The 26656-nt window shown below is 50.2% G+C and overlaps 1 protein-coding gene across 1 annotated transcript; it reads left to right on the forward strand.

Annotated features, from left to right (window-relative positions):
* The first annotated feature begins 17447 nt into the window (after nt 1–17447).
* Nucleotides 17448–23240, forward strand: Tcf15 (transcription factor 15). Its single transcript, XM_032902395.1, has 2 exons — nt 17448–18017; nt 22796–23240. The coding sequence occupies exons 1-2, from the start codon at nt 17505–17507 to the stop codon at nt 22868–22870; spliced, it is 588 nt and encodes a 195-aa protein (XP_032758286.1). The 5' UTR covers nt 17448–17504; the 3' UTR covers nt 22871–23240.
* The last annotated feature ends 3416 nt before the right edge of the window (nt 23241–26656 follow it).

A 26656-nucleotide genomic window follows, 5' to 3' on the forward strand; every position in this document is an offset into this window, starting at 1 on the left:
AAGGCTGTTGTCCAGTTCCACAGTTCTGTGTCCCATTTCATCTCTGCAGACACAGCCTGCACATCACGGAAGGTCCACCAAGACCGAGCCCCTGAGCCCTCCCCAGGCCCCTCACCCCAGGCCTTGTATAGGTTAGGGATGCTAGTGCTCTGCCTGAGGTCAAGACTGTCCTCCGATCCACCTCTCATCTGCAGGGAAAGCAGAGCCACACGAAACATGGGTTTCATCTCTGTCCTCCCACCCCAGCAGGCTGCCCTGGAAGGCTGGCACTGCTGCCTGCCATAGTGGCATCAAATGCAAACTTCAGGAAGCTGGGCCCCGCTGCTCACTGACACCAGCGCACTAAAGGTCTAGCCGGGAAGAAGGCTCAGGCTGCCCCGGGGCTTCTCCATATTCACCCATTCCAGCCCGCTACATACAGCCTTCCTCTGCCTGAACTACAAGGCCAGAGGGGCTTTCCTCCTTCCCAAAATGACATTTCCCCTGGTCCTTTCCCGCTTTGAGTCTTCCCCTACTATGGCTGTCATCCTCTCTGTTCCCAGTGTGCTTTCTGGGAGTGTCCCCACCAGTTACTCCTGCTGACCCATCCTGTTTCACAGCCCTTCTTGGAGCCTACAGGAGTTCCTGCATGATTCATTGAAGCCTGTGTCCCCTTTCCTGCCCACACTGTCTGATTGAGCCTTCCTCTCCCACTGAGGTTCCTATCTTCAGGCAACCCCTGCTCAGTGTCCCCTCTGGATTCAGGGGTCCCATGGTGCCCTCAAACGTCTTCTTGGAGAGTCATGGGACATCTGGGCAGACCCTCATTCTGGGGTCCACACTGCCTTGTTGAAGCCATGGGAGTAAATGTCTGCAAAGTGAAGGAGAACTTCATATGGGTTCACTGCGGCTGGGGACTTCCACAGCTGGACAGGAAACTGCAAGAGGAGTCCTAAGAGGCCAGAGAAGGGAGGAGGGGACATTTGCTGACCACACCCCTCTGCCTGATGGGCCCAGTATGGGCTTTTTTCCTCTTTATTGCCCTGGGGAAACTGAGGCTGATGAGAAACTTCGATCTACCAGAGTCTTGCAGAAAAATCTACACTGGTTTGGAACCTAGGTTTACCCCACGTCTCAGCTACTTTCAGTCATATACCCAGGCCTTCCAGGGCAATAGAGAAAGAGAGAGTCCACTTTGTGCTGCATTGTGCTGCTCTGGTGAGAGGGGGAACCAGGAACCTCAGAGAGAACGGGAACTGTGGGGAGATCGGGCAGGTGTCCAGGGTGCTCCGTCCTACCCTCCTCGGTGCTCCATCTCCGACCCCAGTGGGCCCCGGGACCCCGCAGTGACTCCTCATCTGGCCTCCATGTGCTCACGCTGCACCTGAGTACACAGGCGGGCCAATCTGTCTTGGACTGTCAGAGGATCAATAGGACTCCCAAGGCCAGCACAGCAGGGCGCTGGAGGGGAGTCCCTAATGAAAGCCAAAAAGGGGACCTGGCAGGCACAGCTAGGCACAAGAGAACAGCCAGGGTAAGGCTGGGCTCCAGGCTGCAACCAGCATGGTGGTAAGGGAGTCCCTGGAATGCCCGGCCGGCTCTCGGTGCTAGGGCCTGTGGGCTCCTTATGTGTGGGGGGTGGGAAGGGGTAAAGCAGGCTGATTTCCAGGTTCCTGTTGTCTATGACCTTGAAGACCTGTCCCTTACTCTCCCTGAACCTCAGCTTCTTTATGCTTGGTGGTGACAGGCTGTGGCTATAGCTTAGCGGGTAGAGTACTGGTTTGCTGTGTGAGGGCTTCATCCCAGTAAGAAGGGCCAGGGAGGAGGTTGCACTCTTTGGTATGGTGCCACAGGGGGATCCTGAAGGCGTATGCCAAATAAGAGGTGTCTTTTTAGGTACAAGAAAAGAAAAGTCGGGGTTGGGGATTTAGCTCAGTGGTAGGCGCTTGCCTAAATAAAGGCCCTGGGTTTCCCCAGCTCGAAAAAAAAAAAAAAAAAAGAACCAAAAAAAAAAAAAAAAAAAAAAAAAAAAAAAAAAGAAAAGTCTCCAAAATGTGAGCAAAATAAAGCAAGGTACAGGACTATGCTCCATTCAGTTAGCCCTCCGAGCAGACTTATCAATATTTTAGGTCTAAAATATGCATCTGAAGCACAGCAACCAGAGACGGGGTGGGAAGTGATGGGTGGAGGGTGTCACAAGGGGCCTGGCAGGGAAGGAGAGGGGGCTGCCGACTGCACTGCTACTGAAACCTTGCTCCCTGCTGGCGCCTTCCCTACTCAGATCTCAATGACGTCTGATATCATTGTGAGAGCTGCCAGGCAGATTCTGCTTTCCACTGATCAAACTGGATAGATCAGGAATAGGACAAATCAACCCATCTGCTTCTCCCTGTGGCCTTCCTGCTTTCAGTACCTGATCTGAACCTAAATCACAGACAAATAACAGAAGAATCAACTGATCCGTAGCACACACACACAGATAGATAGGTAGATAGATAGATAGATAGATAGATAGATAGATAGATAGATAGATAGATAGATGGATGCAGAGAGCTCCATCTACCTCGGCCTCCCAAATGCTGGAATTAAAGATGTATACCACCACATCTGACCTCTCTCATTTAAAAACTTACTTCCCCTGATTTTTGAAATAATATAATTTCCCCCTTCCTTTTCCTCCCTCCAAACACTCCCATGTACCTTGCTCTCCTTCAGATTCATGGCCTTTTTTTCACTAACTGTTATAACATGAATATATATATACGTGTGTGTGTGTGTGTGTGTGTGTGTGTGTGTGTGTGTGTGTGTGTGTATCCAGTTGGTGTGCTTAGTCTCCCTCTCTCAGCATTCCTTGGTTGCCTGTAGTTCTTTGTGTAGTGTTGATACATTGGGGTTTTTTTGTTTCTTTGACAAGGTCTCACTATGTAGCCCAGGCTGCCTTGGAGTCCTGATGTCCTGGCTCCTGTGCTGCAGTGACAAGTGTGAGCCACCACACTCAGCTCCTTTCTTCACTTATATGTATAATTATAGTATTACATAATATATTACCAGTTCATAATATGTTTCTATTATATAGCATATAAATATGTATTATAATGATATATTATATGTATTAAAATAATACGATAAAATTTTAAATATAATAGAAATACAAGAATAAAATATATTATTTGTATAAGAAATAGTAATATTGGGGTTGGGGATTTAGCTCAGTGGTAGACAGGCCCTGGGTTCGGTCCTCAGCTCCAAAAAAAAAAAAATAGTAATATTATAATAGCTATAAGAATATATTATATACTATACATAATACATATATGCATATATATATATATATGGAGAGAGAGAGAGTAGTACACTTATGTGCACATGCATATGTGCAGGGCAGATGTCTTCCTCTGTGATCTCCACTCTTTGCCTTTTCACCTTGAGACAGATTTTCTCATGAACCTGGGGCCTGACCTTTTATGCTCGGCTAGCAGCCAGTGACTCTCCTGTCCCTGTTCCACCCTAGCACTGGGGTTATAGGCATGTGTGGCCACTGCCAGCTTCTTACTACATGGGTGCAGGGTGACCCAGATTCAGGTACTCACACTTTTGCAGCAAGTGCAACTCACTGAGATTCTCCTGAATCCCTCATCCATGGTTACAGCTGCATAACACTCCCACCATATTGATTATGGCTCCATAACTCTCCTATTGTATATTTGTGCTGATGTTGATCTAACCTGCCTGCTATCTGTGGGAATTTATTTTGTATCCTTTTATTATTTCTTTAAAAATGTAAATATGGGGGTTGGGGATTTAGCTCAGTGGTAGAGCGCTTGCCTATGGCGCAAGGCCCTGGGTTCGGTCCCCAGCTCCGAAAAAAAAAAAAAAAAAAAAAAGAAAGAAAAAAAAAAATGTAAATGTGTGGGGGAGGGCTGTGAGATGGCTCCCGGAGGCTAAGAGCACTTTCTGATCTTCCAGATGACCTGGGTTTGGTTCCCAGCACCCACATGGCAGCTCACAACTGTCTGTAACTGTAGGCCTAGGATTATACAATGTCTTTGAGTGCTGCGTGCAGGTAGTACACACGTACACACACACACACACACACACACACACACACACGCGCGCGCGCGCGCGCGCGCGTGCGCACAACACTCATATACATAAAATAAAAACAAACTTATCAAAGATAGGCCAGAAGAGATGGCTCAGAGGTTGAGGATTCACATTGATTTTACAGAGGCCTGAAGTTTGGTTTCTAGCACCATGATGTGTGACTTCCAAGGGCCTGTAACTCCAGCCGCAGTGGGCCTGACATCCCACTGGTCTCTGCTAACACTTAAACTCACACGCATCTCTCACAACACATGTGCACATAATTAAAAATAAAATAAATCTCTTTTATTTGATTCAGCGTCTCACTATGTAGCCATGCTATCCTGGCACTCACTGTGTAGACCAGGCTTACAGAGACCCTCTGCTTCTGCCTCCTGAGTGCTGGGATTAAAGGTGTGGGCCACTAGGTCCAGCTAAAACAAATCTTTAAAAGAGAAACAAAACAAAATGTAGAACTCGAGCTTTAAGAAGAAATGCAGTTCATGACGACCACTTTTGAATCCTGCGTATCTCCATTTCTTCCGTTTATCTCTCTATTATCAGTTGCTCCTGGGTTTCTCTAACAGAGAATTTTCAGAGACTTTGAGGTGGCTTAAATTATATGCCCCGTAAGTCTCAGGCATTTGAATACTTGGTTGCTTGTTGGTGACTGTCTGGGTGATGATTGGGATGTGTGTCCTTGCTGGAAGAAATATGTCACTGATATGGGCTTTGGGGTTTCGGAGAGAGCCATTGCTGATGTGCTGTCTGCTTCCTGCCTGTGGCTCGAAATGTGAGCTCTCAGTTGTTGCTCCAACTGCTTCCCGCTCTACCATCACGGATTCTAACCCTTTGGGATCGTAAATCCCGAATGCGAGCTTTCTTCTGTGAGTTGCCTTTGTGGCGGTGTTTTTTCACAGCAACAGGAAAATAACCAAGAGAAACAAAGTCCACGGCTGTTAAAGTTATGTAAAGTGACTTAGTGTTTGCATAGAACCTGGGCACAGGGTCCCATCTGCTGGAAACAGTATCCACGCCTCCCACCTGCCACCTGCTGGACAGGTGCTCCGTTTGGCTACATCACCCCTTTGTGACTCCGAGCATCTACTGTTACAGAACTATCTATGTAAACACTCACCGTACTGCATGGCGTAGGAAACAACCACAAAGAAACAAGTTTGCACATGCTAAGGAAGAAGCAAAAAATAAATTTTTTTAGAATATTTCCTATTTGCAGTAGAATGGATCCACACATTAACAAAGCTGACTGTATTGCTTCTTTTATTATAATTTTTAAAAATGTATTTATTTTATGGGTATGAGTGTTTTGACTGTATGTATGTGTGTATGTATGTGTATGTATGTATGTATGTATATCATATGTATGCCTTGGGCCCATAGAGTTCAGAAGAGGGAGTCAGATCCCAGCGAATAGGAGTTAGCTGTCTTGTGGGTGCTGGGACCTGAACCCAGGTCCTCTGCAAGAGCAGCAAGTGCTCTTAACCACTAAGCCATATCTTCAGTTCCATAATATTCCTTACTAACCTATCTCCCTTCCCATTTTGGGGGCCTCTAGAGACCTATTCTGCTGGAAGCTGTATGAGTTCTTAGGGTACGCTCTAGTGGTATACAACACCCTACTGTGTGTATTATTGCTTTCGATGTTTATAACGTGTGTGTGTATGCTCATGTTCATGTGGGCATAGGTGCACGTGTATGTGCAGGGTATCAATGAATGTGTATGGCTTCCTCAACACTGCACTTCACTCATGCACCAGATATGGGCTTGCTGGAGGCATGGGAGTATGTTTCTATGGCAACACTGAAATATATACAAATGTCCTTGTTCCCTCCAGAGCATATAAACTGAGGCTTCCAGCCCCCCCGTCTGCAGCAGTCTCTCATAAACATTCAATTCACCCCCACCCTGAGATGCTTGCTGTTAATTAATTGGCATCTGCTGTTTGCTCTCTGGGCACCGAGAATTTCCTCTGTGGTTCCTATACCCTCAGCAGCCCTCACTGTTAGCGGGTAATGTGGCCTGCGTGAAGCTCCCTATCTGGGCTTAGTTCCTTGTGCCTCTCTCTGCCTGCTCAGATCCTCAAAGCCTGGCTGTTTAACAAGACCTTGAGGCTCAGACTTCGCAGCCTACCTTGCAGCCTATGCTTCTATCAGCTCCATTTCTCCAGAAGGTAACAGAGACATGATGCTCTGGTCCAGGCCAGGCATAGCTCTCTCCCGCAGATCTGCTTGCCTCAAACCCTCAGCAACTTCAGGATGTTGCAGTTATAAGAAATTCAACTTATAACACAGGAAGAAGCCAGTCCAGGCCTATGGGGCACTGGACAGGGCTCTGGGGCAGTTGCCCGAGATCCTGTTTATGGACAAGATTGAAGGAGACAGAGCAGGAAGGAGGGCAGCTTCAGAGACGCCTGGTTATGCAACTTCAAAGGCTCGCCAGTTTCTCCCATTCTCTCCACCCTCAACGCTGTCCCTTCCATGGAGTGTACTTTAACTTTGGCTATGTCAGCCAAAACCAGCATCCCTGTCCTGCCCTTTTCAAAGCCCCGTCCACCTCCCCAAACAGATAGCAGAAAAGACATAAGCATCCTGGAGTTCATTTTTTACTCGCGGGAGAGTAAGATATGAATAGGTGAAGATTCCCACCATGTACGACTGGCTTTCTGGGATGGAGAGGATGAGGCAGAGCAGAGAGAAGAAAGAATGGATATGTAAGTAAAGCATGTGGTATCTTAGGCAGTAAACAGTCATGGTGTTAAATACAAGGAACTGAAGGCAAGTTGGATATTTGAAAGATGAGGGACTGGGCCAGCAAGCACACGAATAGAACTTGCCTTGCAATAGAATATGCCTTGCAGCATTGCCCACAGCAGTGTGGTAGGTCAGAAAAGGGGGCTACCATGAAGGGCCAGGATCAGATTGTTGCTACAGTGATCTGGGAACCAAAGGAGAGTTTTGTGAAGGGTCAGGTCATAGCCTGATCTCTGCTTCCAGACCACTTCTGTGGCCCCCATGTCAGCAACAGACTGCAGGTGAGGGAGTGCAATGGGGGAGCATGGGCTGACTGGGCTACCCCTCAGGGCAGATGGAGGGATCCTGTTCCCATGGTAGCAGTGACTACATAAAAAGCTATCCCAAACCTCAGCATCTCAATAGGAGATCAATTTCATTAGCTCATGAGTTCAGGCCGGGCACAGCAGGGGACAGAGCTGTGGAAACCTTATAGGATCTGAGACCTCAAAGACTAGGCGGAATCTACTGCTGACAGTTACAATTGTACCAGACGATTTAGCAAACAAGATGGGTTTCCCATGCAGCCATGCCAGTGGCTTGGGTACCCTCACAGCACTGGTCCTTTGTACAACTCTGTACACCGAGGACAGGACAGCCAGGGCACCAACCGCCTTGGGAGTCGAAGAGTACCTCTGCCTCTTTGCATTTGGTCAAAGGTAATAAAGTCCACAGATTCAAGGGGAGTGGACTCAGACCTGCTCCCTTCCTTAAGGGAGACCACCTTCTTTTTTTTTTTTTTTTTTTTTTTTTTTTTTTTTTTTTTTTTTTTTTTGGGGGGAAACGTATCCCAAACACTTGACGACGTTTTTGAGACAAACTGAAGGCAGCTGTGTGGGATGTTGCTGGCAGGATGGCATTGACTTAGAACTGGTTCTGCTCACGGGGGTTCAGAGCCCAGTGGTCAAACCAGTCAGCCGCATTTCAGGTAGGCAGCTCAGCTGGTGAGTCAAGGCAGGCTTCCTGGGGGAGGTGAGTAAAAGCCACATCTTGAATGGAAACTAGGACAGCACACCCTGGGAAATAGGAGAGGGTGTAGTGTAAGGTGGGCTGCCATAGGGTAACATTTGCATTGTTTTTCTGCTAGAAAGGAGTGCTACTGCTGGCTCTGAACAAAGGTGGATGTGGGGACAGAGACAGGACCTGAGCCACAGGCCAGTAACCAGTGACAACTCTTTCCTGTCCCTTAGGTGCCAGCTCACTTTAGGAAGTTGAGGAAGGGTTACTTCTTCCTTGCTTTGTCTCCCCCAGAATTCTAGGTGGTCTCAGGAAGAGATCACTGGCCAGGAGTTGGAACCTCAAAAACACTATGATAGATGCCCTTACCAGCTCTACCCCACCCCCCAGCCTGGGCTCTCCACAGCCGCTTCAGTGGGAATTCCTCAGTCCAGCATGGAGTTCCGGTGGATTTTTATGGGCCAGCCACAAGCAGACAAATGGAGAAGAAAAACATCCCCCCGGAGCCCACTCGCCTCTCAGAACTTAACTTCCGCTCAGCCGGAAGGATGCTGGGCTGTTTTAACCCTGTGTGGGAGGTGACCTCAGGAGATGGATTCAAGACTCTCCGTCTCGTCCTGAATTGACACTCGTCTTTCCCAAAGCTCAGTGTTCCCCCAAACTTTCAACAAAGCTGTTTCAAAGGTCTCAGATCCCAGGCCGGTGAGTGAGATGGCTCGGAGGATGAGGAAGTCTGCCGCGGAGCCTGATAGCCTGAGTTCGATCCTTGGAATGTACGTGCAGGAAGGCGAGAACTGACTCTTCTTGTAAGTTGCCTTCTGACCTCCACACAGGCATGGTGGCAGGCATACATCAACCCCCATAACATAACAAACAAACAAACAAACAAACAAACAAGCATTAAAGGCCCCAGTTGCCTATGGACGATCACAGCACATCTACTTACCGGAAGTTCAGTGTGCCAAACAGGCAGCCAAGTGTTCTATGAGACTGAGTCCAGGGCCAGTGTAGGAAATAGGACAGTCAGTACCGTGGGTTGGCACAGGTTTGCGCTCCACAGAAGGAGCTGGAGATCCAGCTGGGCCTGTCTGGTTGGAACGATCTTAATCCTGGCTTTGCAGAGAGAGCTCCCTCTCTGAAACTGGCTTCCTGAGAGAATGTGTGCCATTGGTAGACGGAGCAGGGAAGGCTGCCAGGCGTGCACGCTGCTGGCACTCAACACATAACAGCCATTGCTTGATTGCTGTCTCTCAGACGTCCTTCCTCAAACCTGGCAAGACACCTCAGCACCCGTATTTCATAAATGGTGCAAGCTCCCTTACCTGCCCCGGGCTCCACTTTCCCGGCATATCAACCAGGTTTTGGAGCACTGAGCATATTAAATTCCAGTCCGCCCTGTCAGGTTCTGTGCAAGTGAAGTGTATCAGAATTTCAAATCAACAGGCCTATAGATGGAGCGGACAGGTGAGGGGTGGCACTGGTGTGAATGTGTCACCTGAGTTGAGTCCCAGCTAAGGGCAGACAGATCAGCACTCACGCTGCCTCCCAATCAGCTTTCAGCTTATCACAATGTCCATTTCAGGCCACATTTCCCTACCTCTTGTGCTTTTGGGTGGTGACTTCACTGTTTAAAATGTCCCTGTGTGTATCATGGAACCAGGTCTAATGTCCCTAACCACAAGAAGATAGATATGTGTGTTTTAAATCAGTTTCGTTCAAGTCTGAGGCACAATGTAAAAGTGAATTCAAAGCAGGTGACTCAAGGATGCACATCACAAAAGGGGTCCCTCAGCAGAGGCCCCCATCACCAAGGAATTGATTATCGATGAAAATGTGATTAGAGGACTCATGGGATTAAGTGATGAACTGGAAAGACCAACATGATTTCTACCAAGGAGATGCACATGCTGCAACCATTATCCTAGAGTCACAGAGCATAGTGAAGCTCATCGTACTGACAGGCTCGGGGGATCTGCGGGCATTGCCATGAGCCAAAGTACAATCAGTGTCACCAGCTGGTCTGCCCACCACAAGCTGGTGCTGTACATCATGGACGCCACAGCGAGGGCTTGTTCTGTGATGCCTACAGTTTCACTTGGGAAGCTTAATGTGTCAGGCAGTGTTCCAGTTGGAGGACTCGTCTGAGACTTCTGCTCCCTGGACCTGGCCAACAGTGAGAAGAGACCAATCAGAAGAACTTCATCTGGACTCCTGCAGCCTTTGCTTTCAGCACAGTGGCCTCAGGGCACCGACATTTTTTCAGCAGCAACTTTGAGTCTCAAAAGCAAGAGAAGACTACAGATGCTACAGCACCTCAACCCAGTGTCTAAGGTCACAGAAGATTGCCTGCACCAAGTGACCAGAGCTGTCCCTTTGCCTGCCCACATAATGGTTTTCATTATTTTCACTTATGTCTATAATTTTATTATAGTCATCCGTTCCCTTCTCTTGTCCCACTCCCACTGCCCTTTCCCTTCCCAACTAGTCCTTCTAAACACAGCTTCCATCCTGCAGGAAAGCTCCTTAAGCAGGAAGCTAAGCAACTCAAAATAGCTTCAGGAAGTCCCTGAAACTGACCAGATTCACTAGGCCTAGACCCCTACCCCACCCCTGCTAGAGCAAGCAATAAAAGCTGAGAGTCCCTCTCAATGTTGCTGGGCTGAGCTACAAGCCGAGGTGAAAAACTAGCCAAGCTGTCTGAAAGAGGTTTATACCAGAGTCACTTGGCAAGGACACTGTCCAGTCTGTTGTCTGCAGGCTGTGTAGTGTGCTCCAAGTTCCCAGCTCTGTCATCTGTCACCAGTGCTGGGGTGGGCTTTTCTGATGAAGCAGTCTTTGGGTTGTTTCTGTTCCTGCAAGTAACCCCTCACCCATATTTGTGTAAGTAACCCCAATAAAACTCATTGGCTCACCAAGTTGAACTTTGGTTGTGTCTGTACTTTGGTCTGTCATGGCTTCCCTATCTGGGATGAATAGACTTGTGCTGCATTTCCCCAGGAAGTTTTGTCACATAACAGTGTGTGTGTGTGTGTGTGTGTGTGTGTATGTACACTTGGATGTACATGCAATGGTTTCATCAGATTGCTTACAGGAGCTTATGTAAGAGGCTATCTACCCAAGCACAGCAACTATGAGCAACTACACCACAGAGGGGAAACGTCTCTCCCTTCCCCAACAACCATTAGTTGCCCGGACGGATGAGGTCTCATGAGCCCCTCCCCACTCCATGATAGACTGTCGGCTGGCCCAATCTTGTATGTGTTGTGTTTATTCAAGCGATCACAGCTGCTGTGGATTTAGGAGTGTAGTGGCCACATCAGGCTTAGAAGACTTTGTACAGAGGCTACTGTGGCTCTTTAAAGAGTCATCAGAGACCCAACCGTCCCATCTTTCCATTCTGCCATCCTGGGCATGGGACTTCTGTCCTCCCAGGATCAAGTTGGCTGTGTGTCTCCAGGAATTCATTTCCATTCCAGTAAGGGTAAATGCCAGAGGCCATCTCTGGAGTCTCTGTCATTTCATTTGGGTAAGTGGCCCTCCCTAGGAATCTCAATCCTCTCCTCATCGGTCGCACTGAACCACACAGTCAACTCTAGCTTTGAGATAGGCTGAGAGGGGAGTATTTTCAGCTAGGCTGACTGTCACCCAGGGCACCCTGGGATTCTGTCGAGGAGGTGTGGCTAAGGTGTGACAGAGAACAGCACCACTGTGTCCAACCTGACCACAGCCCACAGACGTATCTCTTACGACAGGACCACCATGGACCACATGGGGTGGGCTGAAACACTCTTCTATCATTACTACGCACTGTTACTTAATATAAATTTCTAAACGGTGATGAGACACTTCTCTCAGGAAGTCTTCCCCGTTTTCCCTGGTCTCACATCTCACCCATGTTACTAGGACAAAATGCCTGAAATAGACAACCGGGAAGGATAAAGGATTTATCTGGACCCTCATTTTCTGTCTGTGTCCCCTGGATCTATCATTTCTTTGGACCTGGGATGAGGGTGGACTATCGTGGGGACTCAGAATCACTCACTTCGTGACAGCCAAGAAACTAAGAGCAGAAAGGGACATGGCCATCAGGTACCCTTCAAAGGCATGTGTGAAGTCAGCCGCTTCCTCCAACCTGGCCCCACCTGTTAGTTTCCACCAATGCCATCAAGTTACAGATCTGTCACGGGGTCAGGGTCCTCACGAACTAACCAGTCCCCCAAAGCCTACTGGCTGGCAAGAAAAAAAAAAGTCTTTATATAGGAACTTTCAGGGGACATCGAAACTGTAACCCTCGATGAAATCCTCCTGTCCACGCTGGGCACACCCTGGCTCTACCACCAAGCCACACCATTTACCATCCTTTACCATCCCCTTGACTTCCACATCATCTGGCTCCTTCTCATTTGGAACTGGTGTCAAGGCCAACCCTGGCCAGGTAGGCATCTGGGGGGTGGGGGCACTGAACCATTGGGTGCATGCGTTTCCTGGATAGCCTTTAGCAACAGCCTGGCATGCCCTTAGAGGCTTGGTCTGCAGACGGGCACGCATGGGGGCACCAGCTTCCTCTCTATTCCTGAAAAGTTTCATTCTGTCCCTAGCCGTGCATCTTCTGCCAGACAAAATCAAATCATTGCAGACCACCGTGAAGCACACTCCCCTGGGGCATGTGAGCATCTGAGTTTGAATCCCCTGTGCGAACAACATGCAGATGATTACTCTAGTCACTGTTAGATATATGACTCCAGCAAGTTACACGGCCTCCTGGTTCTCTAGTCTACCCATTTGCAAGGTAGCATGTTAGTATTTAGCTCCCAAGGCTGCTCTGAGGGTTGAAGGAGGGAACATCAGTGTTAAGGAAAGGACTCAGCATGTAGCAAGCTCCTCACGGCATTATTTAAGGACTGAGGATGGGGCTCAGTTTGTAGTATACTTGCCTGGAATGAATGCTCCGCACCACCATATAAAATGGGGCACCACATGCCTGAATCTTGGCTCTAAGGTGTGATAGAGGATCAGAACTTCAAGGTCACCTTGCCTACATAGAAAGTTTGAGGCCAGCTTTGGTTATATGACCCTGTGTGGAGTATATATGTTAATCTAATACACACTGGGTGTTCAGTGAGGAAAGTGCCAGGAAGCACATTTTTCTCCAACATTTTACATTTTAGTGTCCCTTAAAGAGTAGAGCTCTGGCCGTGTCAGTCTGTCCATGTTAACCTTCTTCTGCCTCCTGGTTAGCCCTCGCTTACCTACCTACTCCTGCCTTGCTCTGATCACACTGTGCTCTCAGGAAAGAGAAGCCAAGCCTGATCTGCAGGCTTATATATAATCCCAGCCACTCAGAAGGCTGAGGCAGGAGGATCAGGCCAGCCTGGGCTACACAACAAGTTCTAAGTTATACTGGATGACAAGAAGACCATCTCTCAAGGAAGAAAGAACAAAAGGGAAGAAAAATAATGAAGCCAAAGGAAGAAAATAAAAAGGCAGACAAATCAAAAGCCACAGGGTGAAAACAGGAGCCCTGGGAGTTCATTTGCTGCAAGACTTTTCAGAGCCTTTGATATGTTGCAGCTCTCTAGAACCGGCAACTTTTCCTTTCAGCTTGGAGCCCTAAGTATCTTCCAGAGCAACTGATTCCAGAAATTCACCCTCAAAAGTGGTGTGGAGAACGGAATTCTATTGGTGAAATCACAGGTGTCATCCATGGTGGGAAAATCATGTGCTACTAGTGGAAGGAGAAGCCTTGTCCCTATGACACAAAACAGCAAGGCGAAGCCCACATCCCCATGAGGACAGTTTACTCAGCACACTCCCCCAGCTCACGGGCTCACAACGTGCAGAGTGCTGACGTGGGCCTCGACTTTGTTCTCTTGGATCTCAACGGGACAAAGTAAGAGAACATTGCTGTCTGTCCAGATTCTGCACTTGACAACTTTCTGGTTTTCAGGAAACCCTTGGTGGGAATAGAACAACGAATGCTCAGGAGGTTGCTGGGTGCCCAGCCATTGCAGTGCATCTCTAACCTCACAAAACCCTCACACCCATGAGCTGGCTTTGCTGAGCTTCTGCAAATGGACAGATTGAAATGCAGATCTCTAAGCTTACACGGTGTGAGCATCATAGAGTCACACACATGAACACAGTCAAACATCTGCATGAACAAATACATGCGTGCAAGCACATATGTATACACGTACACACACACACACACACACACACACACACACACACACAGAGGAGTCGCTGAGTCATGTGCCAGAAGTTCAATTCCATTTGCTTCACGAGAAGCCAGAGGAAGCCATCAGGGTCCACTACCAAGGATGGAGGCCGGGTGATGAATGCTTACCACACGTGCCAAGCAGCAGCGAACATGTGTGAGATTCCGCACACATAATAGTGGCAAGGAAACAAAACTAAACAAAAGGAAATCCTCCAAGAAGCTGGTCTATGGAAAGTACCATCTGCAGTTTGACCCACTCACACAAAGCAGCACCACAGGTAATTAATAAGGACACATGTGCATCCAGAGTACGATTCAAAAATATCACTGTGGGACTCAGTGGCTTATGAGAGGGAGGGAGAGAGGGAGAGAGAGAGGGAGAGGGAGAGAAGGGGGGCAGGGGAGGGGGAGAGGGAGAGGAGAGGGAGGGAGGGAGAGGGAGAGGAGGGAGAAACAGCTTGGATTGGGTTGGTGTGGGTCTGGGAGGAACTGTGTTTAGACTGGAGAGTACTTAGTCTCAGAAAACATTGGATGCATGTATGAAAGTCTTAAATAATATAAAATTGATTTAATAAATATAGTCAAGTGGCCGTCTAGGTGAGGATCAGGATGAAGAAAGAGAACTCATGAGGGACCAGAAGATGCTACACCAAGGGCCGGGGGATGGAGCCACAGACCAGACTATAGTGAGAAACCACAGGAAATGCAGGCACAAGCTCAAGCTGGTCCTATCCAAAGGGACAGACCCTCTAACCAGAAGGATGACGGAGAAAGGCCTAGAGGCTCCATCGTGGATGCCTCTGATTGAATGTGGAAGCTTCCGTAGCACAGAAAGCCAGGCTATGCAGGGAAACGAGCCAGCTGCTGCTCCCCTGGCCTGGAACCTTCCTTCACTAGCTGAGTGGTCTCCAACCAGCTCTCACATCCGCTGGACCACCTCAGATGCCAGCTGATGAGGAAGGAGGGCTCTGGAGTCAGGGCAATCTGAGCTCCTACTCTAGCTGGCTGGTTTTCCTCCCTAATGAACCTCAGTGTCTCTATCTACAAAATAGGAAGAGTGGTACTACTGAGGCAGCCATGGGCGGGAAGGATAAAATGAGCAAAACCTCCTATGGAGTTTTTATTCCAGTGGAGATAGATGGTGTGGGGAGAGGGGGAGAATGGGTTTACAACTGCATTCCTAGCACCCGAAACTAAGATAGGTAGGAAGAGTTGGGGTACTGCCAGGTAAGAGGAACAGTCACTGCTCTAGCCCCAGCTGTCAGGAAAGGCCCTGACAGAGATGAGATGTGGAAGAAGTGATGGAATCCACTATAGGTATGTCTGGGAACGGTGGTATTCGAAGACGTGGGCTCTGGGGATAGAGAGTCCAGTGTAGCTGGAGAGTAAGGGGCATGAACTGAAAGGAATTGAGCTTGTCACATGGATGGGCCAAGAACACTTCAGAAGCTCTGGTCCACTCCTTGTGACAAGTCTTGGAAGAGACTACTTGGTCCTTCCCCAAGCTGTGGACAAAATAATACAAACTCCACTTCTGGTATTGAACTCTTGCTGTATGCCAGGCCCCCATTTCTTGGCAGAGAATCTAGGGACTGTCACTGGCTCTAAGAATGGGAGATATTCTTAACCCCATTTTCCAGAGCAGCAAAAATGAGACCCCCCAATAAGCCTCTGGCCTTGAACTGGAGCCAGATCTCTTTGATGCCAGACCCTGGCTGGCTCTGACCACATTGTCCTAAAATTCTTTGTTTACAGCTCCCTTTCCTCTGCTGCAGCCAGCCACTGGGTCTCATTCATGGTTTTATTTTACTTCCAAGGTCCCTTGTGTCCAAACCTGCCCAAAGAGCAGCTGAATGAATGAACCTTCGGGGGAGGGCCCTTCAGCCTCCCAGGCATCTCATTTGGATGTGGGATTGGGAGGGGGCTGGACAGGAATTCCAAGCCTCCAGAGGGTCAGGAGCAGAGGGGAGGGGGAAACCGGGAGAAAGCGAAAGTGAAGGGAGCTGGGAGCCCCTGTGAGGAGGCGCAGACAGGGAAGGAAATCTCCCGGTCAGTAATAATTCATGGGTTCAGGAAGCAGCCCCGGCTGGAGCGCAGGAGCTGTGTACACGGCTGGCCCTGTGGGGAGGGGCCTGAGGAGGCTACTCACTAAAGCCCTGCCTGGCTGGGTCACGGTCAAATGGTATGGGGGTGGGGGATCCAGGTGTGGGGACAGGCTGTCCCTACAGACCTCGGACTCTGAAGACTTTAGGGTTTCCTCTCCCATTGGCTCTGTCCTAGGCCCGTTTCTGGACTAGATTGGGGGCTGGGGAAACACAGTCCTTGGAGCTGGAAGATGTCTTCCAGAAAAACCAATAAGTTCCTACAAGCTTTCAGCTCTATGCACTTCTGGCTACCATTTGAGATTGAAAACACACACACACAAACAAACAACTCACACCATGTTATTTTCAAGGCCAAGTGGATGCTGCTTTGATCCGTTGTGGGATGACCCTGAGAATCAGGTATTTGTGACTGGAGGACCCCAGTGGCCACCATCTGCTCAGCTATTTTTCCCAGGTCTTTTACAAAGAACACCCAGACCTCAGTCTGAAATTTTTGAAAAAACTGTGTCAGTGGCCGTTGGGTGGGGTGGGGCGACAGGAGGTGAAGGAAGCCTGTGGGGATTCCCAGAGTGGTGTAGATCTGCATATCGTGGCACTGCCTTACAACCTCAACCGACACAAAACTGTCCCGTTGGCACCACCAGGCTCCAGGGTCTGAGAAGGAAAAGTTCATTTTGTTTTGATTTTTATCTGCCATCCCTCCGGCCCATCAACGAAAACTATATAGTAGAGAGAGCCCTGTCAAATAGTCATTAAGTGACTGAATGGGACTTGAGTTTTGTTTTGCTAGGAAAGAGGAGAGAAAAGAAAAAAAGATTGTCTTCGCTCCCCTCGGACACTCCAGCATCATGGTGAACTCGTACAAAACGCCACACTCAGAATTGCAGAATGGAACTTGGGCAGTCTAGTCTGAGAAACTCTTAGTCCAAAGCACTGGCCGCGGTTCTGACGCTACACCGAAGCTACCGGGACACTGGATTAGACTTTTGATCGCGGGGATATGCTCACAATGGGACGGAGGAAACAGGCCATGCTAACAGGGACCTGCAAGCGGTCTCTTAGGAATCCAGATCTGCACGCCTGGACAGCTCAAATTCAGAACTTTAGGTGAGGGCCAGGAGCTCCGGGGGCCACTCTCAATTTGGGGGACCCAGAGGCAGGAGCATAGTTATCAGCCAGGGCGGGGCGGAGCAGGGGGGAGTTCTATTGGTCCCGCCGGGGCCGTCTCGTGATTGGCTCCTCCCCGGGCTATAAGGCGACGACCAGCGCGGCCGTGGGAGCGCGCGGGAGCGCACACCGGGGGCGGCGGCTCGGGGACCAGGCGAGCGGAGGCCCGCGGCCGGGCGCCCATGGCGTTCGCGCTGCTGCGCCCGGTCGGCGCGCACGTGCTGTACCCGGACGTGCGGCTGCTGAGCGAGGACGAGGAGAATCGCAGCGAGAGCGACGCGTCGGACCAGTCGTTCGGCTGCTGCGAAGGGCTGGAGGCGGCACGGCGTGGTCCGGGTCCCGGGAGCGGGCGGCGGGCGAGCGGCGGCGCGGGCCCCGTGGTGGTAGTGCGGCAGCGACAGGCGGCCAACGCGCGCGAGCGAGACCGCACGCAGAGCGTGAACACGGCCTTCACCGCCCTGCGCACGCTCATCCCCACCGAGCCCGTGGACCGAAAGCTGTCCAAGATCGAGACGCTGCGTCTGGCGTCCAGCTACATCGCCCACCTGGCCAACGTGCTGCTGCTGGGCGACGCGGCAGACGATGGGCAGCCGTGTTTCCGCGCGGCGGGCGGTGGCAAGAGCGCGGTCCCTGCCGCCGACGGCCGTCAGCCGCGCTCCATCTGCACCTTCTGTCTCAGCAACCAGCGCAAGGGGGTGAGTGCACGGCGCTTGCTGCAACCCGGCAAACCGTCTTTCAGAGCCGGCCTCCTGGGAGTCAGGGACCCCCGTGGAAGCTAAGGGAAGAGACCTCGCGGGGACAGTGTCTCCTACCCTAGGATTAAAGTGGAGCAGAATCTCTTGCTTAACTCCCAAACAGAAAGGGTAGAGGGGAGCCTAGAAGCTCCGGTCTGACTTAATTGCGTTTTAAGAGGTGTCTAAACTCTGGGACCTTCCTCGATGCCTGATGCTCGCCCTCTGGGCAGGTATTCTGTTGTCCCCTCAATTATCCCTGTGGCACTTCAGGTAAAGCACTGTCCACATTTACAGGAAGCAGGGTCTGGGGTTACTAGGTAGGTATCACTCTGAGCTAACATCTTTAATAAATTGTTCCAGGTCCTAAGACCTGACCAAGAGCATCAGTACAAATACCTGTACTCTAGAGCCTGGGTACCCTACCTATGTGCAAAAAGGGGTTCCTGAAGAGTGCCCAGCCCCCAGGGGTTAGGAGGGGACACCATTGTCTGCTTGTGTCTAAGTTAAGAGGCTGGCTGGGCACTAGGGAGCAGCAGAAGTCTCTGGGGCCCTCTTAGACAAAACTTCACATAGGCCTGCTTGGCCCGAGGCTCTCACCCTTTCCAACCTGAGCTTGCCTTGCATTAAGGAAGCCTGCCTGAGTTAAATCAGCAGCTAATGTTTACACCTGGAGAAACTGAAGCTCAGAGAATCTAGACTTGCTTTCCATAGCCAGCGAGGGAAAGATCATGGGGACTGTATCCAGTCCCCTTCAGCTCTGCTCACTGGTTCCCATAGCTCCATCCTGGGAAGGCCTCAGTGGCTTGGCCTCAGACCAGTCCTCTGGCTCAAACACCCAGGCTATCTTCCAGCCCTCCATCGCCTCAATTTCTCTGAGTTAGTCTTCTAACCTCATGACTGGTATGCATTTGAGGGTCCCTGTCAATGCCCCAGACTGGGGCAGGATGTCAGAGGTGGGCCTTCAGGTCTACATCTGGGACACAAAGGCTCACTGGGCAGATCACAGTACTACTTTAAGGCCTGTTAGCGTTCATCCAGATTATCTGTCCCTAACCACCCAGCCCCTGGCTTTTGTTGGCTCTGAGAATGTGCCCAGATAAGCAGGTATGGCCCTACTCACAAGCCAGTCAGGCGCCCCCAGTATAGCATCAGAGCCAGGAGGATGAAGAAAAAGATACCGTGGTTCGATAGGACTTTGAGAGCCCAGGCAAAGCCCAGTCCCAGATTTGAGACTGAGAAGCTTGTGTATTAAATTCCTAAAAGATGTGGAAACAGAGGCAGGCATGTGGGAAGGGGTGGGAAAGGGTGATTTAGAACATGCATGGTAGGAGGACCTGGGGATTGCAGTCTTGGTCTGGAGCAGTGGCTCTTAACTGTCCTAATGCTGCCACCCTTTAATACAGTTCCTCATGCTGTGGTGACCTCCAAGCATAGAATTGTTCCCTTGCTACTTCATAACTGTAATTTTGTTAGTTATGAATCCTAATGTCGATATTTGATATGTGACCCCTGTGAAAGGGTTGTTCCACCCTCAAAGGGGTGGGTCGAGAGACTCGGGTTGAGAGCTGCTGGTCTAGACAAAGAAGCAGGAAGATCTTAGAGACAGAGGTAGACCACCGGAGTGACAGGAGTCTTCCAAGTACTGATCTGAGCTCTCACTCTTCGTTAAGGCCCCTTAGCAGTCCGAGAAGAAGCCCTGTGCCCCGCCACCCCCAACCTGATTGGACAGAGAAGACTTTGGTACTCTGGCCTGGCTAACTGGAAAGTGGGAAAGGCGGCATAAGGAGGGCCCTGCGCCTGCAGACAAGTGCATCTGTGCCCTCCACCTCAGCAGTCAGAATGGGGGCTCCTTTGTGGGCCGGGGGACCGTCCCATAGTTCATAGGGCCTGGCCTGAGGCTGACTGCTGCCTTGGAATCTGTCTGTGGGATTAAGAACCCAACCAAATTTGGTTATAGAAGCCATGCTCAGTCACACAGGCTCCTCTGGGAATAGGCCAGGGGGGTGATCCTCGCCAGTGCTGGCCCCTCCAGGACTTATCTGGAAGATGCCAGATGTTTTGGGGAGCCCCTACACACTTCTGAGCTCTGAGGTCAAGAAGTTCCAAGGTCCCAGACCCCACTCCATGTGTCCCAGGCCATGCCTTCCCTCTGATCCTTAATGATCTGGGGTTGGGGTTGCCATGGGCGGACGCGTCCCCTACAGCTCCTTCCTACAGCTCAGGGATGAGATAAGGTTACCTCTTTGGTAGCAGTACTGAGAGGAACGTGGACTCTTGTCTCTGCCTGTTTTTCCTCTGTTACCTGGGAGTAGAGCTGAACAGGACCCTTTTGTGAAGCTCTTCGCTATTGGTGTGCCCAGCTCAACAGAAGGGAGCTGACAGGGTGCCATTGGAGGATGTTGGAAATCGTACTATGAAAGTTTATTGACTAAGCTCATCTTGGAGAGTATGGTGGCTCAGGCCTGAAATCCTAACGAGCCAGAAGGCTGAGGCAGAAGGATCCCACGAGTAAGGCCTGCGGGGCAACTTCGTGAAATCCTGTCTTGAAAAGTAAAATGAGGGCAGGACCTATAGGTCAGCAGTAGGACACTTGGCACCACAAATGAGGTTGTGGCTTCTGTTCCCAGTAGCACCCAGGAAGAGTTTTACTGTTAGTGTGTGCCACCCGTGTTAGCTTCTTTAGCCTGTAAAGTAATACCTACCATGTTAACAGGTGGGGAAACTGAGGCTCCGTCCAGCAGGGAGCCAGCTCCCTTAGAGCAGGAGTGTCTCACGCTGGACCTGGTTAGAACCTCTTTTCAGGGTTCTTGGCAGTGGGCATAGCTGTATTCACATTCCACTGCGCACCCGAGAGGGTGTCCATTCCATAGATGAAGAAACTGAGGCTCATGAAAATAAACTGCCCCAGCATTTCCCACAGAAGCCAATTCCCTGAAAGACCTCCAGACTTAGGTTAGAAGGTGATGTTCTTGCCTCTGAGAACCTAAGAGTGAAGTCGGGAAGTAGTATTCTGTCCCCTATCCCCCCTCTCCCCGCCCCATCCACCCTTCTTAGCTACTCCTGCCAGAGTCTGTCTGAGAAGCCCAAGCCCCAGGCTCTGCTGGGACCATGGCCTCGGCCCTCAAAATAGCCCTGCCTGTGAATGAACAGACTGTCCCTGGGCCCAGAGAGCCCCCAGGGAGGCTGGGATCACATCTGGATGGATCTGCCCCAACCTGGGCTGGGGCAGAGGCAGGAGGCAGCAGAGGCCGGGCTCCCAGATAGTCCACTGAGGTCACCACCAGATCAGCCACTCCCAGTAGACTGAGCACTTACTGTGCTATTTCATTCTATATGGGGCCTGAAAGTGGGGTGGCTTGACAGGCCGTGGGGTTCTCCCCAACTCTTACTAAACAGCTATTGTCAGTTACTCAACACTGGAGTCCTCAAAAGGGGAAGTACCAAGCCGGGCATGGGGCATAGGCTTGTAACCCAGCCCTGAGACAAAGGAAGGCTGAAGCCAGAGGATATGGAGTTCAAAGTCAACCTAGGCTACATAGCTATGTACTGTCAGAAGGAAAGGAAGAAGACAGTGGCAGGGCTGGGAGCTCTCTGGCACTCAGTGAAGGTCTATGTCCAATCTAAGCATATTGGTGAGAGGGGCAAGGCTGAAGGATAGGTAGCTTCAGGGATTGCTACCATTAGCTTGAAACCTCACTGACTGGCACCTGCAGGGCTCTGGCCGCAGGCTGGAAGAAAGCCCTTCCCAGACACTGCCTGGGCTCCCAGTCTGACAGGGATGCCTTCCTCCTTGGTTTACTCCAGGGATGTCCCTAACAAGTGGAGGTAGTATCATTCATACAGAAATCTTCCTCTGCAGACCGGAGCTGAGGGTATACTCTTCCTGCACCGGAGAGACCCTGAGTGAAGGCAAGGCAGCCAGAAACCTGCTTTCTGGGTAGCCTAGGCAGAGGCTATGAACGCGTGCACGTATGGGTGCATGTGTGAATGTGCATGCGCGTCTGTGTGTGTGTGTGTGTGTGTGTGTGCGTGCATCTGCACACACAGATGCACGCACACACAAACACTTCCCAAGCAGCCGCTGGAAGTGCTAGGAACTTGCCCTTTGCTATAAATACACTTTCTGGTGTATTTTGAAAATTGTGTGGCCTTGGGATATAGATCAGTGGTAGAACATGTATTTAGCATGTCCAAGGAGGTTCTGAGTTCAATCCCCAGCACCTGCTGCCCAAAATATGCATATTAAATATGTAGAATTTGTTTTGTTTTGTTTTGTGAGACAATGTCTCTTTGTGTAGCTCTGTCTAGTTTGGAACTCACTATGTGGACGAGACTGGCCTCAAACTCATGGATAAACCTGTCTCTGAGATTCTAGGCTTCCGGGAGGGTGCCAGCACACCCGGCATGCATTAGATTCCTTAAGGAACAGCCTGTCAGGTGGGGAAGGAGCGAGCAGTGTAAACTGTTGCAAAGGAAGGTGCCCCTGACATCCCCTCTGGAGAGAGGTACCCATAGCAATGGCTCACATGCGTACACACACTTCCTCCCCAAGTGGCATTTGCTCCCCTCTGACCTTGCTGTTGTCCCTAAACAGTGTCACTCCATGCTGCTCCCTGTTAGTCCAGAGTCTCCTCTGCCTTTTCAACAGAAAGTTTGCTGTGTGGCTGAACTCACTAAACCTCTGTTGCTCCGCACAAACTTCCTGACTCACCCTCCTGACACCTCTTTCTCTCCTGCAGGGCAGCCGTCGTGACCTGGGGGGCAGCTGCTTGAAAGTGAGGGGTGTAGCCCCCCTCCGAGGGCCTCGGAGATGAACCTGGGGTCCCCACAGTGTTTTCTCCAAGAAGGACTCCAGAGAAAGAGACCTCGAGCCAGTCCCTAGCTGGAGAGGGGAGAAGATTCCAGAAGCCCAAACCACTCCTGCTTCGTGTAGGGACCAGAGGACAATGGCCTGGATACAGGGCTCACCCTCGAGAGCCACAAGGACCAATCTAGCCATCTAGGCCAAGGTGGCCAAGGACAAGGCAGAAATTTTAGAAAACCAAAGACTGTTTTTGAAAGCTGTGTGTGTGTGTGTGTGTGTGTGTGTGTGTGTGTGTGTGTGTGTGTGTGTCTGTATGTGTCTGTGTGAATGTGATATGTGAGCGAATCAGTGGGATCGAAATAAAGGTATTTTTAAATAAATGGTGTGTATCCCAGCTAAGTAAGAGGGGACAGTGGATAATGACAGTTGCAGACAGACTCCTCTTTAGGACTTGGATTGTCATAGCTGTGGCAAAGGCTCTGCACATCGCATTGGAGCTCTAGGCGGGCTCTCTTTTGGCTCAAGTGTTATGAACAGCATTGGGTGGTGGCCAATGAAATCCACATTATATTTATTTTTGGATAAGGAAGAGACCCATGGTTCAAATTCAAAAGCTCCTAGAGGGCATGTGGCATGGAGTCCGCTTCCACCACATCCCCACAGCAATTCTTCATTCAGGTTACCTATCACGGGTTTTTATGGTACCTTCTTGCCCATCAGTGGCGCCTGCTGCTGTCCGGAGTCCGTCTGGAAACAGCCCCATTCTTCCCTTAGCTGCTCATGCCGCCTTCTGTGAATGTGTCTGTCTTTGACCTCTCTCTCACCATAACATCGCCACCTAGCCTGCATGATTTACCTCAGGTGATGAAGCCAGAAGTTTGCATCCACCTTAGCTTAGTTTTGGGAGACTGATATATGACAGGTGATTGACCCTGAGTCTGTCTACCTTTGAAACTCAAAGCAGGAGCCCTTGAGATGGCTCAGCCGTTGGCACATACAGGAAGGAGAGAAGAGATGCTCGCAAATTGTCCTCTAACTCCCACATGGGTCCCCACATGCACACACAAAAGTAAAATGTGACCAAAGGGAGTGACAGAGCAGTCCTTCCCTTGGTCTGGGTGGTGTATCGGAAGCCTTGAGAGTCAGCACCCATGTTTCCACTGTGCAGATTCATCTGAGAACAGGGCACAGCCTAGAGCTTAGAGAAGCAGGAGGACCTGGGTTCTCTGACTCAGCCTAGGTGCCGGTGAGGCCAGGATCAGAGATGCTCAGAGAAAGTTCAGAAAGCTAGGAGGAAGGCGGCTGCCCTAATCTCAGCAAGGAACGTTCACACACCATTGTTAGCAAGCCCTTTCCTTTCTTATTTACTGACTGCTGCTGGTTCCCATGCCCGGTGCTCCCAGGGAGCATCCCACCCTCTGGCAGAGGCTCTGTGAGGCTGCCTATTTTGCATATGAGTAGACAGTTGCCTAATGTCAACTGTGTTAGTCCTCTCAACAGACAAAACAGAAGGAAGACCAGAAATGTCTGTCTCCCTTGTCACCTAGGCTGGAGCCAGTGGTATAGCCCACAGCCCATTAGCGTGGGACACAAAGAAGGGTCCCCAGAGGCCACACTGCCTAGGAGACCCACCCCTCCACTCCCGCCCTCTCCCTCAATTCCCGGTGTCCAGGGACACTGGTCTTGCCTGTCCTATGTCCCAGAGCGCCCACACTTCCCCTCCGGGAGCTAATTAGGAAAGCACATTGCTCTCCCTGCGCCTACCCTGCTCCAGGTACCATAGCCTCTGGCAAAGTCACAGGAAGAGGACTGTGACCTTGTCAATGGCAGGAAACCTAGGAGGGGGGCAGAGCAGACACTTGGGTGCTCTGGGCTGGAAGCCCACTTCTGCCACCAGATTTGCAGGGTGACCTGGGAAACATTTCTTGACCCATCTGGACCTTCCCAGCCCAGTCTCTAACAGACCAGAGCAGCAAGAACAGGAAGAAGAGTGTTTTCCTTGGTGAAATGGTTTTTAAAAGAGTTCTGAGCAATGAGAAATTATCTCCACAGTGTAGTCAATGGTTAGCAAGGAAAGGCACACACCTCTCTCAGCCCTGAATCCCCACAAGGCCATGCCTAGGAATCTCCCTGCGGGTTCTTCCTGAAAGGCCCTGTCCTGGTTTCTCTCTCTGCAAAAACCAGTGTGTATTGGTTCCTCTGCTTGTGTCTTTATCGTAAGAGTTCAAGTTCTTCATAGCTCTAGCAACAGCAGCTATTCCAAAGACTATGGCAAGCACACAGACCCTGCAGTCCCAGACAGTCCGGACACAGCGTGTACAGTTACCCACAACCACTAAGTTCAACCTCTTCATCCAAACGTGAAGCGCCTTACAGTCAACTCAGTGGATTCCCACCACCCACCTGCACCCGTGGGCACAGCAAGTGCTGGAGACAGAGAGATAACCAACTTCAGAGCACACAGTTCAAACAACATGGCTCCAAAACCTGACGATCTAGAACCTTCCCTCCCGGAAGCTGGTTCCAACTCAGTGACTGCTAAGCTAGGTCTTAGGAATTCCCACCAAAGGGATGTATGAGTATAGAAGGCAAGTTACCAAGTTATGCACAAGTGTGTGTGGGGGGATGGGGATGGGCTTGTGTGTATGTGGGGGGGAGGAGTTGTGTGTGTGTGCCTGTGACTTGCCTTATTTTACATAGCAGTGACATCATTTTGCACATTCTGGGTTTTTCTCCTCACAGTATAGTCCTTATGATTCTTCACAACCCTTGATGTTCTAGGAGCTGTCAGACCTTTTGCAGCTGCAAACTCTTGTGCCACTTGTGGCTTGTTTTTTCTGGGCAATGGACTTTGTGTCATTGTAAACTGCAAGGCTAGCTCAGTGCACGACTCAGGCAAAGCGTAGGTGTGGGCCAAGACCTGTGAGGGTCATTTTCTTACTGGGGCTGACACCTCCACGCAAATTTGCCCTTTCTGACTCCAGGATGGGCTACCCCAACAGCTAACACCTAGACCCTCAGGCAGGCAGTGAGCACCACGCACCCCACCCCAACCTTCCTAGACACATTAGCGTGAGAATGCTCTAGGAGTTCACAAAGAGGAAAACAGAAGACAGACAAGTAACTAGCCCAAGTTTTCCCAGAAGCCCCAGAGAGACCTGTCCCTAGTAGCCCAGGACTCTCTCCCTGCCATGCCACAAGTTGTTTCTGGAAAAACTCAAAAACACCCAAAGTCATAGGAAACTAAAGCCTAGACAGGAACGGTGATGGGCCAGGATCACACAGCATTTGAGACGGAGCAAGGCTTAGAACGCTTGCCCATATATGGTTCTTCGATCAGCTCTTAGTAGATTAAGTAAAAATAGATCTGAAAGTAAAGCTCAGTGGTAAAGCACATGCTTCCCATGCACGTGGCCCTGGGTTTAATCTCCAGCACCCCAAAATTAATAAAAAAGAAAAACCAACCTTGCAAAAGAGTTCCCAACAGTCACAAGGAGGAAGGTTACAAATTAAGACCAGCATGGATAGGCAGTGCATGATTCAAGTTTTTTAAAAAAGAGAGAAAGACAGAAAAGAAAAGAAATTTAAAGGTAATTTGAGTTTGCTAGTTATGTAAGAGAACATCCTTCTGGTTAAGTACTAAGTCTTCTAGGGGGCTGGACAGATGACTCAGTGGTTTAGAGCACTAGCTGCTCTTCCAGAGGACCTGGGTTCAATTCCCAGCACCCACCTGATGGCTTACAACCTTCTGTAACTCCAGGATCAGGGAATCTGATGCCCTCTCTGGACCTCTCTG

The sequence above is a fragment of the Rattus rattus genome, chromosome 5 (assembly GCF_011064425.1).
Source record: "Rattus rattus isolate New Zealand chromosome 5, Rrattus_CSIRO_v1, whole genome shotgun sequence".
Classification (NCBI taxonomy): domain Eukaryota; kingdom Metazoa; phylum Chordata; class Mammalia; order Rodentia; family Muridae; genus Rattus; species Rattus rattus.